The sequence below is a fragment of the Squalius cephalus genome, assembly GCF_949319135.1.
Source record: "Squalius cephalus genome assembly, chromosome: 3".
Lineage (NCBI taxonomy): Eukaryota > Metazoa > Chordata > Actinopteri > Cypriniformes > Leuciscidae > Squalius > Squalius cephalus.
The window spans coordinates 26235806-26248329 of record NC_137124.1 but is presented as its reverse complement, the minus strand read 5'-3'; the positions used below and the strand labels follow the sequence as shown (position 1 = coordinate 26248329).

Genomic DNA, 12524 nt, shown 5'->3' with positions numbered 1-12524 from the left:
TATAAGTGGACTGAGAAAGTATTTGACAGATGTGAAGCTCACACGCTGATGGTGTAAGTGTCATATTAAAGGAGATCCTGAGTGGCGTTTCAGCCTTTAAGCTTTCATTCACTTTACGGCCAAGTACACAGCCACGACAGGCTGCGCGCTCGCCTGTCCCGACAACTTGGAGCCAGCACGGCTTTCTCCGGTACTGCGAACAAGCTGGATTCCCGGAGCTCTTCACCATGTCTGGCAGGTTTTAGATATCCCATGGAGCAAGCAAACCTCTACGAGGTCGCCCCACGGCCACTGATGACCAGCCTTGTACAGAGTCAGCAAAACCCTTATATCTACAAAGACACCGCTGGAGACCTGAGCGAGATCTGCGAGAACGAGAACTCCATCGACATCAGCGCCTACATTGACCCCTCTGCCTTCAACGACGAGTTCCTGGCTGATTTATTCCACAACAGCTCCAAGCAAGAAAAGCTCAAACTGGCGAGCGGAGACTACGAGTACCCCCACGGCGCCAATGGCACACCGGGGGCCCCGCAGATGTATGGCTGTCTGAACAGCTACATGGATTCCTCCAAACTGGAACCCATCTACGACAGCCATGCACGAATGAGACCCGTGGCCATCAAACAAGAGCCCCGGGAGGAAGATGAGCTCAGCCACTCGATGCCACCCACATACCACCACTCTCAGCACCACGCGCCGCATCTATCCTACCTTCAGCACCAGATCGCGCATTGCGCGCAAACCACCATGCACCTCCAGCCGGGCCATCCCACACCTCCCCCGACGCCCGTACCCAGCCCGCACCACCAACACAGCCACCTGCCGGGGGGCTCCATGAAGATGGGCGATCGAGGGAAATCCAAGAAACAGATCGACAAGAGCAGCGTCGAGTATCGTATGAGGAGGGAGCGCAACAACGTAGCCGTGCGCAAGAGCCGGGACAAGGCGAAAATGCGCAATGTGGAGACGCAACAAAAAGTGATCGAGTTGTCGACGGATAACGAAAGACTGCGCAAGAGGGTGGAACACCTCACGCGAGAACTGGAGACGTTACGGGGTATCTTCAGGCAGCTCCCAGACGGCTCGTTTGTCAAAGCCATGGGTAACTGCGCCTAACGGAGCGGGCTGAACTTTTGAAGTAACTTTAGCGTGATTTTTACGTCTGCTGGATAAACGCTGACACATTCTGAAAGTGTTTCTATAGGAGCCAGGCAGCTGCGGTATACATGTGCCTTTTGTACAAAAAAGAGACAAAAACAAACAAATAAACAAACGATAAGCTCATCTCTTCATACATTTGGACTAGCTTGTTGTAGGTGTAGTCTTGTTAGAATGTGTTAGCTACGCGAAATATATCAGTGCAGCTAATGGGCATGATTTCACCCTGTCAATGTACCTTTTATGTTAAGTTACCAGCTTTCCTACAACCCCCCCCCCCCCCCCCCCCCCCCCCCCGCCTCCTTGGGTTACATACAAACCTAAAGCGACAAAAAACTTTCCTGCCATAGCAGGCTGTTTTTCCACCACACCTGCTGCTGCACAACATTCACTGTATGATATGATATTGTTGATTTAATACTTTTTTTTTGCAGGGGGTGGGTTTGTTTCATGGACGGCAATAGACAAAATGCCAAAGCATAGGACTGGAACTCATAGGTTTTTACTGTGGTAGACTATCTGTCATTCATAACGCAGACCGTATGCACTATGTCGTCCAAACGCGACCTGTTGAAGCGCAGTGTGAACATTTTTTCCATGATTCGGGTACTGATCTGTAAAACGCCTGTCAGTATACGCTTTTTGAGTAAACGCTTTGTATTTATGCAATATGATTGATAAAAAATGTGAAAGGGTGCATATCTCTATGCAATGTCTGTTGCTGTCATGAGAATAATTCCGGTGGACGATCACCGTGTGCTTTCTCACTGGTTTTGCAGTGAAGTCCTGTCTTGCTCTGTAAGTGTGTGCATTTCATGTGAACTTTTTCTTTCTTTTTTTGTACATCAACACTCGAGCAGAGACCGGTTTCAGTGCCTTTTGAGTTTTGCTGTCTTTATCGTCATCTCTGACTGAACTTGGACAGAAATACACAGCAAGGAAAAGGAAGCACTTTTTCTTTTTTTTCTTCTTCTTTTTTTTTTTTTTTTTTTTTTTTTTTACAAACGGCATATTGCAAATGTTATACGAATGTTTAATATGTTTCAGTTTTAAAATGAACATTATATATAAATATAAATATATATATGCTAAAATGATGAATTAAAACATTGTCTTACATATGTCTCATCCATTGCCTTCTCATTTTGAGCAGTTTTGCAACTTAATATGTGTTTGTTTATAGCTATGTAGCTATGTGTATATATTTGAAATTCACCTTACTTCGTTTCTTAGTTTGTCGCGCTCGTGTCTAGTATAATTCCCTCACTGTTGTGTGGTTTCTTCTGTTACTCTGTGTAGCATCAGCCCAAGAGTGTTTAGTTGACACATACAGTTCGCTCGACACCGATAGGTGGCGCTCGAAAGTCGTTTAAGTCCAACATGCACATACATATTTTTGAAACACGTGTGAGTAAAACTGGAAACCAGAACTAACTGGAATAATACTTGTAGAATAACTTTGTTTATAGTTTAAATGATAGCTTCCACATCATTTGTCTTTTACGTGAATACGAGAAGGCGTTTCCAGAAGGATCCCTTCAGCTCATGCAGGGTCTTTGAGCTTCACTGTTAACTTTCACTCAACAGTCATTCACAGCGCTACATATTTACAGTGAGTTGTTGCACTTTTAATAGAGTTCACATTGAACACATTGTCAGTAAAAGATCAGGGTCACTGATAACCACTTGTGAGTACCACTTTCATTGATTAATGCCTCAGCTCTGAATTGATCAAATTATCCTTAAATTAGATAATGTAGAGTGCTACTGATGTCTTTATTTCTCTTGAGTATACTTTTCATAGAGAAAGAGAGACAGGCTCTCTCTGAGCTGTGGAGACGTGTTACACTCCATTGTTGTCAATTGACATGTTTTTACATTATCAGTGGTGGAATGATTGAATCAATAAATCAAGCCCCTTTCCAAACCTCTGTTGCAGATAGAATGATGGCACACACAGAATCTGTCTCAGCCAGGTTCAAGCATAGTTGTTAAGCCAACATTTTCAGTCTCACTTGTACTTGCCTGCCAGCTCTGTTCTGTGGCCAGCTCTTTTTCCTCATTCAGCTTCACCTGTGAATGATCTGCTTTGTCTTGCACTGTTTCTATCGTAAGTCAGAGAGAAGTTTCTGTACACTTCCATTATTCTAGATTAATAATATTAATTCTGAATTGAATGAAACTTAAATGGGGAAAGTCTGGTAATGTGCTGATGTTTCCGAGACTTTTCCAAACTTTATGGCAAAAAAGCACGACCAGACAAAATACACCATAATGGAGTCTGAGCGACAAGTTAATTGTAGAATATTTATAAATTGTTATGAATTATGAATTATTCAAGAATAAAAAGCACATTTTTAGTTATGATTTTGAACATTTTTTGTTTAAAAAAAAAGATAATCAGCCATTTTGCTAATGTAACTTTCTGTAATTAAATAAATCCCATTACTGGATAAAAAAGCTATTGTGCATATTGTGCAACAGAACCTAGTTCTGTTCAGGAAACGTGTGGGAAAAATGTTCATAGGGCGAGTAGATGGCTTCTCTCCTCCCTGAATGGAATACATTAAAGCATCAAGCTAAAACCTGGATGCTTCCTTTGCCATCTTATTTCCTCTATAACTGCGAGAATTCTCCAATGATTGAATTTTGTCTTCTCTCTGTCCAACATTTGACATGTTTGAGAAAAGCCAAATCTAACTGGACTTGATGTGAACTTAATGTGTAGTTGTGTGCAGCTGTGTTTCATGTTCGCTTTGTTTCGTTATTGCAAATTCCTTTGCTGGGGTGTGTTGTTTTTAACTCTGGTCAAACACCTTGAGAATGTCTGAGATGATATCAAGTGTAAATTAAAAGAGCCATGTGAAAAGAAGTAGGTGTTAATTTGCCAAAAGCTTAGTATTCCACCAAACAAATTCAGTATCTTATCATTTGCTAAAGAAATACGTGAAAACCAACAATATGATAAATCCAAAACAAATGAATATGTGTGCGTAAGTGTGCATGCAAGTCAGTGTGTTTAACCACGTTATTTGATAATACACTCTTTCTTATTTGTCGTCTGACAAAAGTTTAACCAGACCTTTGAGTGAAACTTCAAAAGCCAGAAACTTGTCTCGGTCTCTCCACACTCCAGACTCTCTCCTTCAAGTGAGATATGCGTATACTCACATTTGAGTTTGAGGTTCTGGTATAGTACAAATCCCTTCAGTATCGATATGATTTAAAACTCCCTGTCCAGTGCTTTCACCAGCTGCCAGCAGGCCCAGAAATTTCTCTTTGGGCCCAATAACAAATATACCCTAAAAAAACCTGAGCCCAGTGCAATAGAAGGAAGTATATCACTGTTTGTTTGCTTAGGGATGGTCGTTAGAAGGCTGGAACCTGGACTTGACAATTGCCAAGACAACCAAGAAGAGGTTAAACCGCACAGAAAAATCACACACTGCTCTATGTCTTGGTCTCTGTGAAGTAAGTATAAATGCTTTAGCTCTTTGCTGAGAGAATATTCAAGATGAAGATTGATTGCAGAAAAACAGGAATTGATGCATTCTTAAGTTAATTGGTTAACATTTTTCAGCAAGCTCTCATTTGCTGGTTTGCTTTACGTCTCATTTACGCCTGGCTTGTTTTCTTGCCCTGTTCAGGAGCTCCACCAACTCTTATTTTTGATCCATACCTCACTCTCTATCAATCTCTCACTGCCAGTGTTTACGTGATCTCTCGGACTGCTATGGGAAGCATATAGTGTGAACTGACCCCTTGGTGCCAAGTTCATTATTATATTATATTATATTATATTATATTATATTATATTATATTATATTATATTATATTATATTATATTATATTATTACATGGCTTGGCTGAATTCCAATGTAGAATGCGGTCTGTTATTTCTTGATAACAGACCGCTGCGAACTATAACAGACCGTTGCCATGAAAAACAGAGCGTTGCTATGGACGCGGAACGGACTATTTTCCTTCAGGCTGATTCAAGACCGTCCCGTTCAGCCTGTCGGGGTTGTTATTCGCTATAACAACCGCCTCGCTATACATTATCCCTTACTTTTATATTATATTATATTATATTATATTATATTATATTATATTATATTATATTATATTATATTATATTATGCGCAATCTAAAATGCAATGTCTAAAATAGTACTGTCCCAACTGAACCACACATAGGATGGCACAATAAAAGTGATGTTCTGAACAACTGGTTTTTGTTGCATGGTATAGAAACTGGTCTGGGCTTCACTTTTGGGGTTGTGCATGTATAATGATCTGCTCTAAGCCAATGGGTAGAACAGCTTTGTCACATTGAACGTTTGGCTTCCAATACAGTGCATAACTAAATAAAACTGGCAGTTTGAGGACAAGGAAAGATTTCTGTAATTTGGCATGCAGATGGCCAGGGCCCTTGTGGGACTGTGATCCGGCCCTAGCTATGAGATCTCCATTATGAATAATTATCTTTATCCTACTAGTCATTACTCAATCATTACATCCATTTTTGCTCATGTTTTAGCAGGTCACATGATTAGAAATTGCTGTCAAAACAATAGTAAGTGTAAAACAAATTCAGTTTAGTGTTTATTTTAGATGATTTGTTTTTATGAATAATATTTTACATGTCATCAGCCTAAAACCTTAAGTACTATAAATGCTCTTGAATGAATCCAAGAATCAACTTAATAATGGTTTGGGTTTAAAGAAAACAATGAATTGGCCAGAACAAAACCTTTTTTAATTTTGATAAGAGGAATAGGAAAATTGTGTTGCCTGGTGTCATTTTCTTTCTTTTTTTTTTTTTTGCAATGAATTTATATGTAATAAAGTACCTTTTACTTTATATAAGATATTTTCAGCTTATTTAATTCATTATGTCAGGCATTACTTAATTCCAGGACAATGATAAACTATTTTAGTGCATTTGTGTGCGCTTGTTTTTCAAGTGAGGAAATATTTGTGTTTTTAATGGTTACACATTCTTTTTTCAGAAGGGCGTTATACATTTTAAGTTGCAGTGCATGACTGCAGCATATTATTTAAATCAAGACACCACTTCTCTGTGCCTCTCTCAGTACCTGCTTATGTTTGCCCGTCTCACTGCTTCTGTCTCCCTCTGTGTCTCTTTTACTTTCTCATATCACAAAATGAAAATTGGCTGTTTATTTTCCACCTGTGCGTTTGGCTTATTATATTCTGCCAGCCTCTGCCCTCTCTTCTCCATTCATATAGCATCTCATCTGCGTCAGACCATCACATACCCCCTAAGCGTACAGACTTGTTAGAACAGTGTAATTTTCCACAACAACAGCTGAAATTGAGGGATCTTTTGAACTAGGTTCAGATTAGATTGTCCTCTGAAGCCTCCAATACTGGTGATGTGATTATCAAGAGCAGAACAAAATATCACCAATCATTTCTTTTGAAGCACTTCAAATGCACTTTAGATTGGTGGCAGAGACTGTATAAAATGTTAAATATGTTTGTGAGTTATTTTAAAAATGCACAGTTTTGTTAGCAGTTTATTAGTCAGTATTGAATATGCACATTACCATTCAAAAGAAAGTTTGAAAATAAGTCTATGCACAAGGCTGCATTTACTGAATCAAAAATACAGTGAAAACAAACAGCAATAATAATATTATGATGTTGAAAATATTTGTGCTTCAACTTAATATTTTGTGGAAACCTTGATTTTTTTTTTTTTTACAGATTTTTACATTTACTGATTTAATGCGTCTTTGCTGAATAAAAGTTCATTTCTTTCTAAAATCTTTTTTTACTGACCTCAAATATTGATTGGTATTTCAGCTGATGTGTAATTGTACATACATAGTCATTTTATATTTTTTTCTTCTGGTTTTAAAAAGGTCTTAAAATATCTTTATTTGCCCTTACACAAATTAAGGCCTTAAAAAGATCTTAAATCAAAGCAGAAAGTCTTAAATTAATAACGTTATGGTAATAAATGTTGCATGCATTGCTTGTCCTGTTTGCCAAAACAAATATCTAAGCATCTTTAAACCAGTATATATTTACTTGAGATGAAAATGCAAAATGTGTCCTGAAAACTGGACAAAATTAAGTGAGTTTATACCTAAAACAAGAACAAATATCTGTTAATGAGTTATGAAAACCTCCCTTTGAATTAAATTGATTGTTCTGAGCCCATTGCAGATATTTGTTCTTGTTTTAATCATAAACTCCCTTTTTGACCAATTTCCCAGATAACAATACTTCATATTTTATGTAATTTTGCAATGTTTGCAAGTAAATGTATATTGATTGAAGAATTGCATTGAAAAAATCTCATGAAAGTGCGTATCTATAGCACGAATGATATTTCTCGTATCAGTTATACGTCAAAATGAGTTTTTGCGTACATATGATACGCAGTTTTCGCGTGCATATTATACGCACTTTATGGCGTGTAATATGCACGCCCTCCTCATCCCTAATCCTACCCAAGGGGTTTACAGTGCGTATCATTTGAACGCAAAAACTCGTTTTGGCGTATAAATGATACGAGAAATATCATTCGTGCTATAGATACGCACTTTCATGAGATCGTGTTGGACAAAAATACTGAGGAAGAACATCACTTTTGTGCTGTGTGATTGGAAGGTACAAGTTATTTAGTGGTTTGGAGCAGGAGCAGTATTCAAGCTACTTTTTTGTAAAATGATTTACAAAGTGATGAATATCTGTTGGAAGTTGTATTTTCGAAGTTTGAGGTGTTGCTATAAAATAATTGTGTTTCTCCCTAGACATTTAAATTTAGAGAACATACTGACGTATTGTGTTCTCTTCAATTTATCCCTTAAATGTTCTTTACTTGGACTTGAAATGATACAAGTCATACATTTACCTTCATACAAACTTCAGAAATCCTGATTTAGATTACTTTGGCCATTATGTAACACTTATTTAAAGTGAATTAATAATAACACCCATAATTTAATAACACTGTTAAATGTATAATCTTTAGTCAAGTTTACTTATTGTGCTTAATACAAAACAGATTGCTTCAAAGCAGATTTACTATAATGCATTCAATCTTTAGCAGATCGAATTTATTTTCCATGCTTTTGATTATAATTTTATGATGCCTAAATTCACTTGTAGATTTAAATATTTTTTTTTATTGTATAGAATTTTAATAACAGAATTTTTTTGTTTGTTATTGGCCATAATCTTACGTTTATCAGTATATGCCAGAATATTTATAGTTTACCAGCATCCTGTTTAGACAAGACATAAGTCTACTGGTGTAAAATAGTGAATTAAATATGGTCGCATTAATCTCAGTGTGTATTTCAAAGTTACATATTAGATATTGTTGATATGCAAATGCCTGATAGTGCCGAATGCCACAGTATAATGCAGAGTGATTTTTGTTTTGTTTTGTAACTCTACTTTTTGTTCCTTTCACGGTAAAGTGCTGTGTGCAGGCATGATAGCATCTCTTGTGGTTTTCAGTGGATGGCTTTTTAAACGCATTCTCTTGGCTGTGACATGTATCATGGCTGTGTGGAACTGCTTTCATGTCCTGCCCTGTTGTTCAGGTCTGCAGCCCGATAGAAAGATACGCACTGGGGCTCTTGTGGTACTGCTGGTGTGTGTATGTGTGAGTGTTATTTTTTTTTTTTTTTCACTGGCTTTTTTCTAATACTTTGAAACGTTTTATCTGATTCATATAAAAGTTAACACAACATTTGTCTCTTTTTCTCACACAGTCATGTGCATAGTTTGAGTGGTAATTATCTCAGTTGCAGTATAGGTTTTGTCTGGGGAGTTTCAAAGAGCATACAAAAATGAATAACATACAAATAGTGTTAATTATTTGAACTATAGGACAAGCATTTAATATGTGTGGGTTAGCTGGCAGGAGCCAAAAGATAAAAGACTGCCGAATTCACATACTTGTTTGGATATGAGGGTAGTTTCCAATGGCTGACTGCTTTTTCTGATAGGTAAAGTTCTAATCTATAGTGGCGTTTCTGATGCCAAAATGCCGTTACAGTTTATTGAGTCATTGCTGCCATGCAGTTCTCCTGCCTTCAATGTGTGTGACTGACTGAAGAATTTGAGATTTTCACTATAGTTTATTATTACTGAACTCAAAGTGTTGTCAAGTGTTGGACGGACATATGATATGAATCATTGTTCCTCCCAGGATTGGCGTATTTGAGTGGTTCCACAGTGTTACTCGTATATGAATTATAGGTCTTTTCACAGCCTTCACAGTTGCACTAAATTGACATGTGGTTTGGATTCCCCACTCTTTCTCTCTCACCCGCTCTCTGTCTATGTGTTATCTGTGTGTTTTTTATGTGAGTGTACCTGGGGGGTCTATAAGATTGAGGATGATGGCTGAGGAGTTCCACATGTCTTTTCTGAGTGAAATGATCTGATGAGATTTTTGCGGTCATTGTGGATTCTGCTGTTTTGGACTGAAAACAGAGCTGTCCCTCAGGGCAGCCCGTTATAATCAGATACAAATTAGAATTTCATCTGAATGAGGTCAATAGAGTGACTTCAGTTCACTTGCAAAAGAGATTTAGTAGCTTAATGTGACTTTCGGAGATTTACTAGCTTAAAGTGGCAGCTATCTTCATTTTTTTCTCTTCCATTTTGGTTCAAAAGGGTGATTTGCCTTCAGTGTTCACATATTTTAAGGTCAATGATCTATAAGAGTGTTCAAAAGGAAAGAAAATGAACATCTTTTAAATATTTCTTCTAGTTTAAAACATGTTGGTTTCATATGGTTTTGTACCATTTTCAAGTTTCAATTTAATGGAGAATACAATTCTTCTTCATGAAAATAAAAATGTCATATGTGACATCAAGTGAAACGTAGTGACATATTTCCCTGAAACATTGAAAATGTGTTCATGAGTGTACTCAAATTTGGAGGCTGTAAGGCTTTATTGTGAAATATTTTTGCAATTTAAAATAACTGTTTTCTATTTTTTCTATTTTAAAATGTAATGTATTTCTGTGATGGAAAAGCTGAATTTTCAGCATCATTACTCCAGTCTTCAGTGTCACATGATCCTTCAGAAATCATTCTAATATGACGATTTGCTGCTCAAGAAACATTTCTTCATATTATTAATGTTAATAGTAATGCTTAATATTTTTTGGGAAATGAATAGAAAGCATTCATTTGAAATAGAAATCTGTCTTCACTATCAGCTGTGATCAATTTAATGCATCCTTGCTGAATAAAATAATAATAAAAAAAGAATAACTTTTGAATGGTATTATATCATAAAAATTGTAAATAAACATCATTTCATAAAAAGTCTTTTTTTTTAAGTCACAGCAGGGGGAGAAATTAAAAACACTAATCATAGAAGACGTCTATTCAAGTCACTGTATGTGTGAATTTTTCAGGGTTCGGAAAGAAGAGGATTCAATTTGGGTAATACACAGTTTATTGGGAAAACAGGAGTTCAATGGGTAACAAACAGAAGCAAGGTCTAGACTGGATAAGGTCCACAGTCAATGATGGCCGCAGGCCGCATACAAAGTCCATGGAACGGTAAAGGGCCGCAATATACTCATGGCAAAGTACTTTTTCGTTCTTTGCTGATGGTAAAATGAAGTTTGAAATACGTGAGCAGTGATATACTGTTAGCGAACATCAGATGCCACCCACACTGCTGAGAGCGAAGTTTAGATGAATATGTAAATATGTGCTGCACGCTTTCCTCTCAATAACAAAATAAACACTCTACAAAATTGAGAAAACAGCAAGCATTTAAAAAAATGCATCTGATCATGGCAACGTGGATATGTTTGCATGAACAGTGTCTCATTTCATCAAAAGTACAACTTAATTTTCTGCTATAAAGCGGCTCTCCAGTGTGTTCATGCTTTCACTCGCGAACGTCTAAACTCTACGGTCTGAACAGAAGAAATAAACCAGACAGAAATTCAAGGCGGAGCCTAACTGCACACCTACCTATTACGTAATCACCATGGACCAATGGTAGTACAAGGTGTTTACCAGCCGTAGCAAACTTTTCCAGAAGGTTTGCTTTGGCAAGCTGTTTCAAACTCCCGGATTTGTTCGAAATTGCGTCACATCATTTCGTTCTTCGATTTCGCTTGAAGTATATACGGGGCCTTAACGCCCAACCAGCAAGTGGGAGGTTAGGATGACAGTGAATGAGACCGAGGAAGCAACGGGCAGTGGTGGCAGGAGAGGCGGGGAGAAGGGGAAAGGAGATAGCAGCGGAGAAGCCGGAGATGGCAGGATGATAAGCACAGTCCAGCAGCCAGGGAGATGGGGAAACTGCAGAGGAAAAAAAAAAAGGAAAAGACAAGACAAAACTGATCTGAAGGCGAGCAACGGGAGATAAAATGAAATAAAACGGAAAAGAAATAAACGGAAAAAACAAACTATTAACTATGCCACGTGAAAAATGTTGAGACGGGAAAGAGTAATTAACTGGATAAAACAAACGGGAGCTCTAGACACAGCAAAAGAAAAGCACAACAGAAAAAAACTTAGAATCTAAAGTAGAATCAAAACAGACGACAACACAACAGAACCACACGTGCTGAAGAACATGGCAAACAAACACAAACACCACACGCCGAAACACATGGTCAGACAAACAAGACAGCCATGTGCTCCGGATGAACAACGGCACAGACACAAACACAACCTTTTCTTTTTTTTTCATAATAACGTTTATGACCATCAGTGGACACAAAGGTAATTTCCAGTGTCTTTTCTCTCACTTTTCCAGAGAACAGTTTCACATTATCATGCTTTCCTGAGAAATCAGTTCAATGTAGATTTATACAACCAGATCAGACAAGCCTTTATTGCATATAGGGATTTCTGAGAATCATTTATTGTATTTCAGATCGGGCCTTTTGTATAGCATACCTCAATAGAGGCTGTTTATGTAAATGGTCAAGCTAAGATGTGAGTTTAGGATAATTTGGACGATAGCTTGAGAACTTGTCATTAAAAGATAAGTTGTCAATCTTGACACGAACTGCACACAGTTTCACATATGGCGCCAACATAGCCGTTTCCAACTGTTGCCTTCAGATCCAGAAGTTTTGCCGCGAGAGCTCGGATTTCGCATTTGTGAGGATTGAGACTTATTTCAAGAGAATATTTCAAAGCCATGTAGCTCTTTAAGCCTGAGCTTTTTTTGTGCCTGGCAGGCACAGAGCATTTCTTTCTCTGTGGGTAAGCCTCCTCACTTTCAGAAATCAAACTGTACCGTAACCCACCTCCTATCCTATACATCCAGAGGGTCCCCTCTTAGGCACACAGAGGTGTCAGAGCCCCCTCACACATAATCGCTTTTAACG

General features: G+C 37.9%; 1 protein-coding gene across 1 annotated transcript; it reads left to right on the top strand.

The window, feature by feature from the left end:
- cebpa (CCAAT enhancer binding protein alpha) lies at positions 1-1972 on the top strand. The gene has a single exon (XM_079867304.1). The coding sequence runs from the start codon at positions 253-255 to the stop codon at positions 1117-1119; it is 867 nt and encodes a 288-aa protein (XP_079723430.1). The 5' UTR covers positions 1-252; the 3' UTR covers positions 1120-1972.
- The last annotated feature ends 10552 nt before the right edge of the window (positions 1973-12524 follow it).